The sequence below is a fragment of the Nomascus leucogenys genome, chromosome 19, assembly GCF_006542625.1.
Source record: "Nomascus leucogenys isolate Asia chromosome 19, Asia_NLE_v1, whole genome shotgun sequence".
In the NCBI taxonomy this organism is placed as follows: Eukaryota; Metazoa; Chordata; class Mammalia; order Primates; family Hylobatidae; genus Nomascus; species Nomascus leucogenys.
The window spans coordinates 38,119,090-38,134,738 of NC_044399.1; the positions used below are offsets into that span (position 1 = coordinate 38,119,090).

The 15,649-nt window shown below is 51.8% G+C and overlaps 2 protein-coding genes across 7 annotated transcripts in view; one reads left to right on the plus strand and one right to left on the minus strand.

Annotated features, from left to right (window-relative positions):
- Positions 1–2,854: 2,854 nt before the first annotated feature.
- SARM1 (sterile alpha and TIR motif containing 1) overlaps positions 2,855–15,649 on the minus strand; it is a 35,493-nt gene continuing 22,698 nt past the window's right edge. For 2 of the 5 annotated variants that reach the window (XM_030799690.1, XM_030799689.1), the window contains exons 8-9: positions 13,599–13,720; positions 2,855–3,124 (exon numbers count right to left, since the gene is read on the minus strand). In XM_030799690.1, coding sequence (XP_030655550.1) covers positions 2,887–3,124; positions 13,599–13,720 — 360 coding nt within the window. In that variant the 3' untranslated portion in view covers positions 2,855–2,886. Of the gene's footprint in view, positions 3,125–8,591; positions 13,470–13,598; positions 13,721–15,649 lie in introns of those variants that run through there. The other 3 variants (XM_030799692.1, XM_030799691.1, XM_030799693.1) reach the window with 3 other exon arrangements.
- SLC46A1 (solute carrier family 46 member 1) lies at positions 3,100–13,909 on the plus strand. Of its 2 annotated transcripts, XM_030799696.1 has the most exons (6): positions 3,100–3,183; positions 3,643–3,753; positions 4,171–5,023; positions 7,321–7,404; positions 8,874–9,030; positions 9,925–10,601. In XM_030799696.1, the coding sequence occupies exons 2-6, from the start codon at positions 3,748–3,750 to the stop codon at positions 9,980–9,982; spliced, it is 1,158 nt and encodes a 385-aa protein (XP_030655556.1). In that variant the 5' UTR covers positions 3,100–3,183; positions 3,643–3,747; the 3' UTR covers positions 9,983–10,601. The 2 variants fall into 2 exon arrangements, with proteins under 2 accessions (XP_030655556.1, XP_030655555.1); XM_030799695.1 differs by lacking the exon at positions 3,100–3,183 and having other exon boundaries at positions 3,433–3,753; positions 9,925–13,909.

Below are 15,649 nucleotides of genomic sequence, written 5' to 3' on the forward strand. Positions count from 1 at the left end.
TGAAACCCCATCTCTACAAAAAATACAAAAAAATTAGCCGGGCGTGGTGGCAGGCGCCTGTAGTCCCAGCTACTCGGAGAGGCTGAGGCAGGAGAATGGCGTGAACCCGGGAGGCGGAGCTTGCAGTGAGCCGAGATTGCGTCACTGCACTCCAGCCTGGGAGACAGAGCAAGACTCCGTCTCAAAAAAAAAAAAAAAAAGTAACCCTTTGTCGTATTTTATTTTATTTTATTTTATTTTATTTTAATTTTTGAGACAGAGCTTCGCTCTTGTTGCCCAGGCTGGAGTGCAATGGTATGATCTCAGCTCACCGCAAGCTCTGCCTCCCGGGTTCAAGCAATTCTCCTGCCTTAGCCTCCCGAGTAGCTGGGATTACAGGCATGCGCCACCAAAATTAGCCCCCGGCTAATTTTGTATTTTTAATAGAGATGGGGTTTCTCCATGTTGAGGCTGGTCTCAAACGCCTGACCTCAGGTGATCCACCTGCCTCAGCCTCCCAAAGTGCTGGGATTACAGGCATGAGCCACTGCACTCGGCCATATTTTAAAAGAAAGATTTTGTCCTACTTTGTTTGTCATTTGCCTTTGAATTAAGGCTTTATGTTCTGATGGAAATAAGTCTACGGATCTTTTCCTTTGCAGTAGCTTCTTCTTTCCTGTAGAAATTTGACAGGCAGGACTTTTTAGCTGTCTCTGGGTAAGTCACCTTTCCCTCTGGACTTCAGTTTCCCTGTCTTTTAAATGGTTGGATGCGTGGAGATGTGATTTCTCAGCTTCCTTCTAGGTGGAGATTCTTGGGCTCTGTACTCCACCATGCAGCTCAACATTGGCAACCCTCTCCACATGCTCTGGGGCTCCAGCTGCGGAATCTCCTCTCCTTGAGACTGAGAAGAATTCATTCAATGATCGTCTTTTGAGCATCTACCACACGCCAGGCACTATTCTAGGTGCTGGGGATATGGTAGTGATGAAAACAAAGTCCCTGCCATCATGACCTCTAGTAAAGGGAGATGGACAACAAAGAAACCAGAAAGTTATAATTCAGATGGTGATAAACACTACGGAAAAAAATGAAACAGGGAAAAGGATTAGGGAGTGCTAGGAGGCAAGGAAGGAGGGAAGTTGCTTATATAGGAGGGTCAGGTAACATTTTAGTAGAGACTTGAAGGAAGTGAGGGAGCCGGCCAGGCGGATATCCAGGAGAAGAGCATTCTAGGTAGAAGTTATGTCAAGTGTAAAGGCCGTAAAGCGGGAGGCCAGCATGGCTTGAGCACAGGGAGTGAGGGGGACAGAGCAGGGGAGAGGGACAGAGAAGAGGTAGGTGGCCTTAGGGCCCTCATGAGGACTTGGCTCTCACTGAGCAAAATGGAAAGCACAGGATGGTTTCGAGCAGGCCAGTGACCAGACCGCAGCTGTTTTCAAGGAGTTAGAAAAGACCTCTACCCTAGTGGGTACTGCAGACTCTGGCGCTGGGATGAGCCACACCCTGCCCCATTCCTGATGAGGGACCTTGGCCTCTCCTAGCCTTAGTTCTTTATCTAAGAAATAATTCCAAGGATTTAGCCAAGTACCCCTCCCTCAGTGCAGCTGACCTAACTGGGCCAAGCTTTTGTGTAAGAGGTAGGGAGGGGTTGGAAGGGGAGGGAGGAGAGTGGAGCCAGTCCAGAGGGTTGAATGTTTAATGTGGAATTTCCTCTCTCTAGGGGATCACAGGTGGGGGCAGCTTGCAGGGGGAGGTTATTCAGTTCACTAGTATCTAGCCAGCACCTACCCATCCTGAGTCTCAGACTCCTGGCTCAGGGGAGGTGGGGTAGCTAACAAGCTCCAACAAGCCCAGGCACAGTCACAGTGGCCAGAAATGGAGCCATCCATCCTCCCAAGAACCAGGCCTGTCAGGACCTGCCTCCAGAAACCCACTCAGCTGCTCTGTTCTCAGGGAAGGTGGCCTTTCCTGATTCTGCTCCCCCCACCTCCAGCCCTGAATTAGCACCCTTGGAGTTCGAAACTATTTTCCACGGTTGGAATTTTATATCAGTTAGTGGGATTCTTTGATTATTTTTCCTCTCCCACCATTCTAGAAACTAACGGGCCTGGTGAGGGCTTTGGCTATTTCCTTTACTGTTGTGGTCCCGGAGTCCCCCAGCACAGTGCCTGGCACGTAAGGGGCACTCAGTAAATGAGTTGAATGAATGAAAGATAGGGGAGTAAGACAGGTAATGCTGTTCCTTTTTACAGGCAATAAAACAGAGGCCCAGACAGGGTCTGACCTCCTCAGCAGCAGAGCAGGTGACTGCCTTCTGGCCTAATTCCTATAATGGGAGCCACCCAGGAGCACAGGTTCACACCCAAGGGCCTCCCAGGCCCTCCCCCATCTTCTCCTCTAAGGGAACTGCAGAGCCAGGCCCTGCCTGACCCCAGAAACAAGATTAGTTTCTCAGGAAAAGATCCTAGGGCAGGAGTGGAACAAGTGACAGCTTGTTTTTTATTTTATTTTTATTTTATATTTTTTGAGACAGGGTCTTGCTGTGTCACCCAGGCTGGAGTACAGTGGTGCGATCTCAGCTCACTGCTACCTCTGCCTCCCGGGCTCAATTGATCCTCCCACCTCAGCTTCCCGAGTATCTGGGACTACAGGTATCTGCTACTACACCTGGCTAATTTTTGTGTACTTTTTGTAGAGGCAGGGTTTTACCATGTTGCCCAGGTTGGTCTCAAACTCCTGGGCTCAAGCGATCCATGCGCCTCAGCCTCCCCAAGTGCTGGGATTACAGGTGTAAGCCACCACTCCCAGACGTGACAGCCTGTTAGTAACAATAATAGCACTTTGAATATACCAGACACTGTTTTTCCACAACTTTTTGAGACATGTTTTGTTAGCAACTCCATTTTACAGACGAAAAAACAGAGGCTCAGGGCGGTAAGTGGCATGCCCAAGGTAGTGGCAGAGCCTAGGCGTTCCAACCCAGGCAGCTGGGCTCAGCCCACTCCGATCCTCTCCAGCTGCCTCTCTGTTATAGTGCAGAACATCAGCAGCACCAGGAGTCATGTGCTCTTCCAGCTCTGCCTTGAGTACCCGCTGACCTCGTTTCCTCAACGGTAGATAGCGATGGTTAATATCGGCTAGCCTGTAAAGTTATCTGGAGACCAACGCACAAAAAGGGTTTAATACCGTGTCCAGCACATAGTAAGTGGTCAATACATGTTAATTGTTGATATTCTTGCTATTTGTGGCGTGTCTGGGCCTGGAAGGAGGGCTGCAGGGCGGTGTCTATGCACACTTTACAAGTGAAGTCATCCCGCGGGCTGGGGGTGCAGGGCCTCTCGCCGGCCCACGCCCAGCCAGGTGCACCCGCGGCGAGAGTCCGGTGGCCTCAGGTCACAGGCCCCTCCCCGCCGGACATTTAAAGAGGGACACCGGGCGCAGGCGCAGACAGCGCAAGCCCCGCGCCACGCGTTGCTGGTCCCAGGCAGCGAGTCGCGCGCGCGCCCCGCCGCCCGCCTGGCGACAGCCCCGCCGCGCACACACATGGAGGGGAGCGCGAGCCCCGCGGAAAAGCCCCGCGCCCGCCCTGCGGCTGCAGTGCTGTGCCGGGGCCCGGTAGAGCCGCTGGTCTTCCTGGCCAACTTCGCCTTGGTCCTGCAGGGCCCGCTCACCACGCAGTATCTGTGGCACCGCTTCAGCGCCGACCTCGGCTACAATGGCACCCGCCAAAGGGGGGGCTGCAGCAACCGCAGCGCGGACCCCACCATGCAGGTAGCGGGGCGGCGAGGAGCCTGGCAGGGGGAGGGCCCTGGGCTGGAGCGTGGGGGCAGCGGAGGGGCGGGGCCTGCATAACGGTAGTGGCGGGTAACTAGAGGGAGGGCGAATTTTGGATGGTGGGCGGGACCAGAGCAAAGGTGCCTGACCGAGAACCTCAGCGTGTGGGATGCGAAAAGTTGAGCTAAAGTCTGGCCTTGCAGGTTAACAAAAGGGGGGGAAAGGAAAGGGAATGGGGCCTTGGTCCATGTCCTTCCCCCTCTCCACTGGCAGATTTTGAAAGTTGTGCTAAGATTCTCAGAGGTTTAGGGCTCCAAAGCAAGTCCTCATCCCTGTAGCTCCCGGGATGGCGAGGATTTGGGGATTGGGCAACCCAGAGTGAGGAACCGCACCCTGGTCATTGTGCCCCTACAGGAAGTGGAGACCCTTACCTCCCACTGGACCCTCTACATGAACGTGGGCGGCTTCCTGGTGGGGCTCTTCTCGTCCACCCTGCTGGGAGCTTGGAGCGACGGTGTGGGCCGCCGCCCGCTGCTAGTGCTGGCCTCGCTGGGCCTGCTGCTCCAGGCCCTAGTGTCCGTTTTTGTGGTGCAGCTGCAGCTCCACGTCGGCTACTTCGTGCTGGGTCGCATCCTTTGTGCCCTCCTCGGCGACTTCGGTGGCCTTCTGGCTGCTAGCTTTGCGTCCGTGGCAGATGTCAGCTCCAGCCGCAGCCGCACCTTCCGGATGGCCCTGCTGGAAGCCAGCATCGGGGTGGCTGGGATGCTGGCAAGCCTCCTCGGGGGCCACTGGCTCCGGGCCCAGGGTTATGCCAACCCCTTCTGGCTGGCCTTGGCCTTGCTGATAGCCATGACTCTCTATGCAGCTTTCTGCTTTGGTGAGACCTTAAAGGAGCCAAAGTCCACCCGGCTCTTCACGTTCCGTCACCACCGATCCATTGTCCAGCTCTATGTGGCTCCGGCCCCAGAGAAGTCCAGGAAACATTTAGCCCTCTACTCACTGGCCATCTTCGTGGTGATCACGGTGCACTTTGGGGCCCAGGACATCTTAACTCTGTATGAACTAAGCACACCCCTCTGCTGGGACTCCAAACTAATCGGCTATGGTTCTGCAGCTCAGCATCTCCCCTACCTCACCAGCCTGCTGGCCCTGAAGCTCCTGCAGTACTGCCTGGCCGACGCCTGGGTGGCTGAGATCGGCCTGGCCTTCAACATCCTGGGGATGGTGGTCTTTGCCTTTGCCACCGTCACGCCTCTCATGTTCACAGGTAAAGTGTGTGGGCTCAGGGACAGCTTGTCCCAGAGGCACTGGGTAAGAACTGGGGGCCAGCCACTCACTGCCCCTAGATGTGGTTCATTCCTGTGTCTTTGGAAACATAGTTATGCCCCCAGCCTGCACTGGAGGACAGGCGACTAAGAAATCCCTCAAAAATGCCATCTTTGATACATGGAAAATACGGACCTTCAGTAGCTAAAGTAATTAACCCACTGTTATCAGCCATTAATATTGTTAGTAATATAGAGCAAAAGACAAAAGTGTGGCTCATACACTAATTGCTTTACCCCTTGGCCTCCCACAGCCTATTCATATGTTCTTAAACAAAGTCCATGCCATTAATGCCTTGGTACTCACTTCTCTGATAAGAATCACAGGACCCACCTCAAACACCCTTAGTCAGCTTCTTTGGGTTTTTTAAAAACCAGTCTTCTCGGACCACAGATATGAAATTCCTGCTTCAGTTCCTCTTCTCCTCTTCCTCCTTCTCCTTTCCCTCCTCACTTCCTCCCCTTCTTTTTTTGGTGGGAGAGGGTCAACAGGCCAGTAAATGAGGAAGTTAACTTTTTAAAATTTTTATTTGACTGACGTATTTAGAGACAGGGTCTCGCTTTGTCACCCAGGCTAGAGTGCAGTGGCACGATCATGGCTCACTGTGGCCTCATCCCCTGGGCCCAAGTGATCCTTCCACCTTGGCCTCTCTAGTAGCTGGGACCACTGGTGCACATTACCACACCTTGCTAATTTTTGTATTTTTTATAGAGATGGGGTCCTCACCATTTTGCCCAGTCCTGGTCTCTAACTCCTGAGCTCAAGGATCCACCTGCCTCAGCCTCCCAAAGTGTTGGGATTACAGGCGTGAGCCACTGTGCCCGGCTTTAGTTAACTTTTTTTAAAGGGACAGATTTATTTTGATAGAGCCCTAAAATGTGCTGTGTACAGTCAACAATACAATAATCACAGATTTCTTAACTCAACTGCTTGTCTGACAATTAAGCAGAAGAGAGCCTTTCCCTCCTGCTGATGGCCCTGGAGGATGCAGAGATGACAAAGATGCTGTCATTGCTCTGGGTTGGGGGGAGGTCTCAACAGAGTGGGATTTGAGGGGCCTGACACTGCTAGGGGCCCTGGATGGCTCATCGTATACCTTTTTTGGAGGATCCACTGTCCTGTAGGAGTTTGCAGTTTTGCTGAGGAGTCGACAATCGAACAGGGAGAGAAATGGTTATGAAGAAAACAAGAAGCCTGTAAATAACTGAAGCAAAGGAAAAAGGAACTCATATTTGCTGTGTCCCTATGCCATGTTCTTCATAGATGTTACCTTTTTACCTCATGTATTGGTTCCCTGAGATTGCTGTAATGAAATACCACAAACCTGGGGGCTTAACACAACAGAAACATATTCTCTCACAGTTCTGGAGGCCAGAAGTCCAAAGTCAGTACCACTGGGCTGAATGGAAGGAGTCAGCAGGCAGTGCTCCCTTGCAAGGCGCCAGGAGAGAACGTGTTTCTCATTTCTTCCAGCTTCTGGGGCTGCTGGCATTCCTTGGCTTGGGGCGGCCATCACCGGTCTCTGCCTCTGTGCTCACATTGCCTCTCCTCCTCTTTGTGCCTTCTCCATTCTGTCTGTGCCAAATCTCTGTCTGCTTTCCTCTTATAAAGATATGTGTGATGGCATTTAGGGCCCAACCTGCTAATCCAGGATAACCCCACTCTCTCAGGAGGCTTAACTTCACACCTGCATAGACCCATTTTCCAAATAAGGTAGTATTTACAGGTTCCAGGGCTATGAATCTGATGCCATTGGGCACCATTATTCAGCCTCCTATGCCTCAGAACCATCCTGTGATGAAGGCCTTATTATCTTCCTCATACAGGGAGTCAGGCTCAGAGAGGTTAAGTACCCCAGGCCACACAGCTAATATGTAATGGCATCAGGTTTTGAACTCAGGGCTGACTCCAAAGCCCATGCTTGTTTTCTGTGCCCTGCCATATCCCTACTAAGTGCCAAGTGGGTGGGTGATGCCTGCTGTGACCACAAGGGGTTCAGACAAGAAAGCAATCAATGGGAATTAGCATTCATTCACGAGAGCTAGCAGGTGGCCAAGCCCAGACAAGGGCAGTCTCCATTCCTCCTTGACTACTGTCTCCCCATCCTCACCGTCAAGGAAGTTCTTCCTGGGTCTAACCTAAGCCCCACATGGGATACGGATAGGAGCTCTGCTGCCTTTCCCTTGGACGCCCCTCTCCCCCGCCCCATTTTCCTGATGAGTGTTTATTTCTCCACAGGATATGGGTTGCTCTTCCTGTCGTTAGTCATCACACCTGTCATCCGGGCTAAACTCTCCAAGCTGGTGAGAGAGACAGAGCAGGGTGAGTGTCAGGACCCACCTGTGTCTCGTTCCTCATGCCCAGTGCTGCCCGGAACGGGCCGATGGGCAGCCATGGCTGGGGGAACAGCTTGCCTTCCCCCCTCTCACCCTGGAGAAGTAAGTGGCCAAGACAAACACACTTCTGTGAAATTGCCCACGACGGGCAGAGGATCATGCCGCCTTGGATTTTCAAACTGAAGAGTTGGGATTTGCAGTCAGCAGAGCACAATTATGTTTTTTCTGGATAACCAGGGCAGAGGATTTACTCTCTGCAGACCTCAGCTTTTCTGTCTGTAAGATGGGTGTAATGATGCCAGAGTTCCCTGTTTCTCTGGTCAGCGTGTACAAGCCCAGAAGTGAACAACCTTGTGACATGGGTTTCATTTTCCACAGTTGACAGATGAAGAAACAGAGGCCCAGGGGGTTACACTGGCTCACCCAAGGTTACTCAGTAAATGGTGGAGCTAGGATGCAAACCCACGTCTGTGTTTAAAAGCAGCTGGTCTCAGGATCTGGGTTTTAGTCCGAGCCCTGCCACGGGCCTGTTTCTTCATCTGTGATGTGAGTGGTTTGCTCTTGATGACATCACAGGCCCCTCTAGATGTGACAGAATTTAATCTCAACTTCTGTTGGGTTGTTGCACATTTTGTAAATTGTGGGTTCTCCTGGTGTATCTATAAAGAACAGCTTCTCCAGCCTCTGGGTCTTCATGCCCCAGTCTGGAAACATTCCTCTTTCTCCATCTGTCCTGGAATGAGGATCTGATGATGACAGAGACCCTGGTACCACACAGAGCCCACTGTGGGTTCTGGTGTCCCCAGAATCCATGTGTCTTCATTCATTCACCTAAACTTTTTTTCCCAGCACTTTCTCTGTGCCCAGAGATGTCAAGAGAAACACGAGAAAAGAACAGCCCTTACTAACTAGCTACTTCCAGGGGGCCAGGCCCAGTGATGGGTGATTTCCATGTGAACTTAATGTTGCTCACAATCTAGGAAATAGGTATTATCCTTATTTAGCAGAAGGAGGAACAGGAACCCAAAGGATAAGACGCTATTCAGTGGTGACACAGCTATGAATATTGGAACTGATCAGACCAGCAGTTAATCCCAAACAGGAGATGATTCCAAAGAGGATAAACCAGAAAAAAGCCATTTCCATCAAGCTTTCATCAGACAATATCACATGTACTCTTTTTTTCTTTTATGTGCTGGGTTCTGTCAGATCACATGTACTTTTAATGTGGATTTAATAGCAGCCATTTGTTTAGTAGCCCCTCTGTGGCAGCTACTGTCCACATACGACCTTATTGAATCCTTGTCACAGTACATGATGTAGCAAGATTTACTGGTGAGGAAGGGGAGACATAGGTTAAGTGACTACTCCGGGTCACACAGCTGTGAGGTGGTGGTGCCGGAATTGGAACATGGCCCTTTCGGACTCCAGAGTATGGTATTTATTTCTTCACAGGTGCTCTCTTTTCTGCTGTGGCCTGTGTGAACAGCCTGGCCATGCTGACGGCCTCCGGCATCTTCAACTCACTCTACCCAGCCACTCTGAACTTTATGAAGGGGTTCCCCTTCCTCCTGGGAGCTGGCCTCCTGCTCATCCCGGCCGTTCTGATTGGGTAATGCAGGGCCCTGAACCCATGCTCATCATGGAGCCCTTTCTCTTAAAAGTTTCCTCTTCTCCTCCCAACCAGAAATGGCAGCTTCATTCCTGGAATCCTTACCCTCTGGGTGTCTTGTCCCAGGTTGCCCCTCTCCTTGCAGATGGCTGCCTAATCCTCCAGGAGCCATTTTCCAAGGGCAAGGTGGCGAGCTAGGTGGAGGAAGGATCAGGCTAACATTGCTGCTTGGCAAGGCTGTGTTCTCTCTCCCAGTTCCCCTATTTCCCTTCATTCCCATTTTATAGATGGAACTATGGCAGCAGAACTGTGTTAAAGGGAAGGCCAGGGAGCTTTGTCAGCTAGTTGTGGCTGGGCCACAGGCTGCTTGACCCGCTGACTTTTTCCTGTATGATATTAAGAATTATATTTCATGGCCGGGTGTGGAGGCTCCTGCCTGTAATCCCGATCCTGTGGGAGGCTGAGGCAGGAGGACCACTTGAGCCCAGGAATTCGAGATCAGCCTGGGCAACATAGCAAGACCTTGTCTGTATAAAAAATTTAAAAAATTAGCTAAGCATGGTGGTATGCACCGGTAGTCCCAGCTACTAAGGAGGCTGAGGCAGGAGGATCACTTGAGTCCAGGAGTTCAAGGGTACAGTGAGCTATGATTGTGTCACTGCCCTCCAGCCTGGACAGCAGAGCAAGACCCTGTCTCTTAAAAAAAAAAAAAGTTATTTTCCAGAGCCATGTCCCTGGACATTGTCCTCCAGCTCTCAGCTTCTCAGCTTGGGGAAGGAGGAGGTTCAGGAGAGCTACCTGGACCAGCCCACCCCAGTAAATCCTGTGTCACTTCTCCAGACAGGCCTTGAGGGTTCCCCATGTGAAATCCAAACTCTCTCTGGTCTCTCACAGGATGCTGGAAAAGGCTGATCCTCACCCTGAGTTCCAGCAGTTTCCCCAGAGCCCCTGATCTGCCTGGACCAGAAGACAGAGGGCAAGAGGAGCAAAGTAAACACCAAACAACTGGAGGTCTGCAGCTGGGATCCCAGCCCACAGCAGGACCAGCAGCTCTTGTCTAAGGGCAGTGCTCTCTTTGGATGAGGTAGTCAAGACAGACCAAGGCACCACCCCATCCACAGCTGACCCAGCCTCTGACTAGGATCTAGAATCATAACCCACACAGGCCCACTGCAGGACAGGTAGCAGGGGAGCTATTTGGGACAGGAGTCAGTTCTCCCTTTCTGCCATCCATCACTTATAACCCCACAGGCCAGAGGAGAGGTCCTGAGAGAGGTGACACTTCAGGGACCAGAGGCAGCACGAGGGCTGGCATCTCTCCTTCCAGCCCAAACTGCACAGCCCCAACCAGGTTCCCAACATGTGTAGCAGTCACCAGCCACTCCTAATGTGGTACCTGGTTAGTGCCAGCCTTGGGAAGGAGGGAGGGAGGTAAGAGGGGCTTGGCGATCTCTGGAGGAAGAGTGCTGCCTTCACTGTGGTTGGGGAATCGATCCTTGGCTATGGCCTGCCCACTCCCTGGGCTGAAGAGTGCCAATCATTATCACTCAGCTTCAGCAAACTGAAACAAACCTTCTGGTGCCTTGGGCTTTGCGGTCCTCTGTTTTCCTGCTCCCAGTCTGCCTGCCATACGTCAGACAACAGAAGCTGCTGGGCTGGCAGGAGCCCTGAGCTGCCTGGTGGATTGGTACCAAGTGGGGCCAGCCAGGGCTTCTACTGACTTGCTGTGCAACCTTGAGCAAGCCTCACTAGGAACAGCTAGATCAGCAATGCCCCAGATTGTTGAATTGTGGTGATGACATTTGGATGGACAAGTTAGGAAACTTAGCTGATTCTCTGAGATCCTTCCCACCTCCTCATACATTCTACAATGAGATGCCTTTCTTCATGGGCCTGGGGAAAGGATGAATGAGTGTGGCTGGACTTTTGACCTTTAATGTCCCTGAGCAGTTCTTGGCCCTTGGGGAGAGTGGGGAGAGGATCTGGCTGACAGCCCCAAATGAGGGGTAGCAGCTGCAGCCCAGCCAAGCAGAACACCCTGGCCCTACAGACCTGTGTCTGAGCAGGCTTTGGAGGAAAGGCCACTTCTGAGTCCTCTGTCTCAGGAGAAGCCAGGCCCAGGTGCTCGACCTGGTGATCTGAGCTGTGTTTGTCCTAGTATTGGTGGCAGTCACCTCTGAACACACTGGCCTTGGCTTAGGGGAGGCTTATGACTTCAGCTGTTCCAGCTGGGGCTGGATGCTGGACTCTGATTCCCCCAGAAAGACAGAAGATCGGGCAGAGGTCAACCAGAAGGCCACACACGGCGGTGGACAACAGTGGAGAGTATACCAAACAGAAATAAAACGCAGGAAACCTCTCTGAATACTGCCCATGGGGACCTCAGGAGGGAGTGGGACTGATTGGAGACAAAGAGCCAGAAATCATCCCCTGGAGATACTCAGACACTGTATTGTTATTGATGCTGTCCTGTGGGCAGTGTCCAGGCTGCTCTGCTTGTCATATCCATGCCCTGGCTCTGGCCCCAGTGAGCACTTGTGCTGCATGAGGAAAGGAGGATCAGGTGGGGTCAAAACCAAAGCATCGAGGCTGGCACTGGCCAAGACAGACTCTGGCAGGGAGGGGAGTGGAAGGAAGGAGCCCCAAACGTGGAGTGAGACCTTTGACTTTCTGATGGTGTGGCCAAGAACTGGGAGTCACCTGGCCAGCACAGCCAAGAGTGGGGCTGGGGGCGCAGCCAGCCTTAAGGTGTCAACACCTGGCCCTTGCGGGGAAAGAGCCTTCAGCAGCCCCCACGGCCTGGAGCCTGGGTTTACTGGAGGGTACTTTCTTGCCCTCTGAACCCAGTGGAGGAGGGGGCAACAGGATATTCCTGCTCTGTATGGCCTCTGGGTCAGCTTTTTGTTGCAAAATCCTATCCCCCGCTGCTAGATTCTTTGAAGCAAGGGAGAAGCAATAGCCCAGCCTCAGAATGATTCTCAGGAGAGCAATTCCACTGCCAGTGGACTGGGTGCCAGGAGGCGTAGGTCTGGATCTGGGGCTGCCACTAATGACAGGAAACTGGGCTTATCCTCAACCTTTCTGAGCCTCAGTGTCATTATCTGTAAAATGGGGATGACAATACCAGGTAGAGTTGCTCTGATGACTGCAGACCATGGAGCGGAGTGTTTGGGAAATGGCAAAGATTTGTGAAGGCTTCGTGCTTTAGAGATTTGCTACCCTTAACCACCAGCGTCAGCTCACCTGGGAATCTGTAACAAATGCAGAGTCCTAGGCCCCGCCCCAGATCTCCTGATTTTAACAACATACCCAGGTGACTTGGATGCACGTTAAAGTTGGAGAAGCTGCCCTAGGTGAAAACCCTTTGCCTTTTCAAGACTTTGCCTCTTTCCACAGAGCTGCAGGTTCTGTCCAGGCTGCTTTTACTGCCATGGGGGCTGCCTGGTCCCTGAGCAAGCGGTGGGTAGCCCTGGATGGCTGAGGGGCTGGGGAAGCCAGCTGGGCCAGACCAGGAAGGAGCCTGAGGCACAGCACCAAGGCATGGGGTAGGGTGGGCTTTGAGGCACGGCTTCCCCATGCCCAGACCCAGGCCCAAACAGGAGGCTCCTGTGCACCAGCAAGCGCAGCAAAGCTGGCTGCAGTGACAAAGAAGTCAGAGGGAGGGCTGGTTTGCCTCAACCCTCGCCCTGGATGTGGCAAAAGATATCACACCGAAGGAAGCTGTAGGGGATCTGGGACCTAGTCAGGCTGGCTAAGGGCACTGAGTGATTACAGGGCAAGGCCACAGAGCGGCAGGAAGTTGTAAGTGCAGGGGCCAGGCACAGTCTGAGTGGAGAGCCATGGCGGCACTCATCCCTGGCTGGCTCCTGCGCCCAGGCCCTTGCTCAGAATACAGTGCCCAGGCCCGCCTGGGCATTGCCTTAATTCCTGCCTGAGGCCGCCTTCCTTCATCCTCCTCAAGCTGGCTGCTCTCAGAGCAGGAGAAGGGAATGCAGAACCACCCCCACCCCAACTCCAGTGTCTCCAGAACTGAGCAGGGACCCTTCCCATGACGGAGACAGACAACCCAATGGCAGGGCCTAGAGGAGTTCTAATCTCCAGCGCCCAAGCCTGACTTCCCTTCCCTCTCCAGATTCTGAGAAAAGTGGGTTGGAAGTGGGCCACGAGGGTGGGGGACAGGGAGAGGGAGAGCCATTTCCTAAGAAGAGCCCAGGTTGTCTCAGCCCAGGGAGGCCGGTTTCAGGAGCTGTTCCTTCAGAAGGGACGACGGAAATGGAAGTCACAGCAGGGCTGGGGAACTGGGGACTGGTTAGGTCGGACCCATGGGTGCAGCACCCTCCAAACTGGTGTCAGAGCCTGCAGATGAGTCCCGAGAGGAGCGGCCCTGCAGGAAGCGGATGATCTTCTCAATGGTGGCCTCCTGGTATTCGTGGGACCACCTGTGGGCACAGGAGCCATGTGGGTCAGACAGCTGGGCAGAGGGAGCTGCTAGTTGGCTGTTTGCCCACACTCTGCCTGTTATGGTGATTTGTACCCTACCCCCCTGGTCCCAGGGCCCTGGGGCTCACTTGATACCGTTGAAAGTAAGCACAGCCTGCATGTCCTCAGGCAGGACCTGGGGCTCAGGCCACTCGAAGCCATCAATTATGGGCACAATGTTCTTGCCACAGCTTAAAGCAGTCACAATCTCCTGGAGAGAGAAAGGAAAGGAGGAAGATACCCCTGTACCCATCTAGGGACCCTTGTAACCAGGCAGGTGCTGGGAGGGCCACTAGCCCGAGGCTGGGCCCAGGGCAGGACACCAGTCCTGATGCCCATCTTGATGTCTACCTTAACCCTTGTAGTATAATAAAAAATAAATATTTTGTCTTTGCCCAGAGTTCCTGGCACAGAGCTCCTAAAACCCTTGGAATCTCTTGAGTGATGAGTGTCTTTGTATGCTAAAGAGTTGATTCCCCACTGGGGGCCTGGGGGGTGCTATGGGGGTAGCCTAGATAGCTTCAGGAAGAGGGCTGGTCACCAGGGAGACCAGGGCATGATTAGAGAATTGGAACTTTCAGCCCCACCTCCCAGCCTCCAGAGAGGTGCTGGAGGTTGAGTTCGATCACCAATGGCCAATGATTTAATCAATCATGCCTACATAATGGAACCTCCATAAAAACCCCGAAACAAGGGGTTTTGAAGAGCCTCCAGGTTGATAAAAGGGTGTAGGTGCTGGGAAGGTGGCAGAAGGCATGGCATCCACACCTCTACCCTCCATACATAGAGATCCTATGTATCTCTTCCATTTGGCTATTCTTGAGCTGTGTCCTTTATAATTGTGACATTAAATAATTCAGCTGGGCATGGTGGGTCACGCCTGTAATCCCAACACTTTGGGAGGCTGAGGCAGGATGATCACTTGAGCCCAGGATTTTGAGATTAATAATATTATTTATTATTATTATTCAAGCTTTGTTAAATCAAACTTAAAGCTCTTGGAACTTTAAATTATTCTGAGCCTTGACAGGAATTGGTCTGTGTAGCCTGAGTCATGAGGCATGCAGCTGCAACTTCCACCTATTTTTTTTTTTTTTTACTTCTACCTATTTTTTTTTTTCTGTAATTACTTAGGAAAACCAAATGACACCAGAGATAAGACTCCCTTAGATCCCCACTCAGATCACCACCCCTCCTCAGGGGGTAATAAGGTCATCTTCCTTGGAATGTAGCAGTCTATAACCAATCAAAGCACTGTAACATATGCACTGGTCTTGTATGGAAAATGTTGTAATCCTGCTAAAATTCCTCTCTCTTTGCCTGTGGAAGTGAAACCTTAACTTCTCCAGTTTGGAATGCTCACCCCATTCCTTTGGAGTCAATGCTTCCTGGGTGGCTTTTCTCAAACTTTGCACTCAAAGAAACTCTATACTTAGTCTTATTTTCTGAATCTCATGATTTAAGGTTGACATAATAAACATAATAAACTAATAGTAAGTAAAGTGCTTTCCTAAGTTCTGTGAGTCATTCTAGCAAATTGAACCTTGGGGTGTCATGGGAACCCCGGAATCTGTAGCCAAATCAAACAAATGTGGTAGCCTGGGGACCTGGGCCTCGTGACTGACATTTCAGAATTGAATTAAATTGTGGGATACCCAGTTGGTGTTGGAAAGTTGGAGAATTAGTGGTTAGTGTGGGAAAAACCCCAAACAATTTGGTGTCAGAAGAAAAACATCACACTCCTGCATACAGGTTGATCCATCATGTGCCCTGCAATTGTACTCCTTACTTATTTCTCAAATCCACAATTTTTCCCTACCTCCACCCCACTACCACCCTCTTCCAATCCCCATTATCTTTAAGCCCCCACCAGTCTTTCCTCATCCACCCTTGTCTTCTCTAATTCACTCTCCACAGTGCCCTTTCATGTAGCTATTTGCAAAATGCACATCTGACAAATTAGATCCTGTCACCCCCTACTTAAAATTCTTCAAGACTTTGCATGGTCTTAGAATAAAGTCCAAACTCCTTCATGTGGCCTGTGAGGCCCTATGTGGTTGGCCACAGTCCACTTCTCAAACTCTACCCCTGCCCTGTCCTCCCAGACACACAAAATAAGCTTCCTTGTCCTTCCCCCTTG

Coding starts and splice junctions, on each gene's coding strand:
- SLC46A1 (XM_030799695.1), top strand. CDS start 3,526: ATGGAGGGGAGCGCGAGCCCCGCGGAAAAGCCCCGCGCCCGCCCTGCG. Junction 3,754..4,170: donor GCGCGGACCCCACCATGCAG/GTAGCGGGGCGG, acceptor GTGCCCCTACAG/GAAGTGGAGACCCTTACCTC. Junction 7,405..8,873: donor GGTGAGAGAGACAGAGCAGG/GTGAGTGTCAGG, acceptor ATTTCTTCACAG/GTGCTCTCTTTTCTGCTGTG.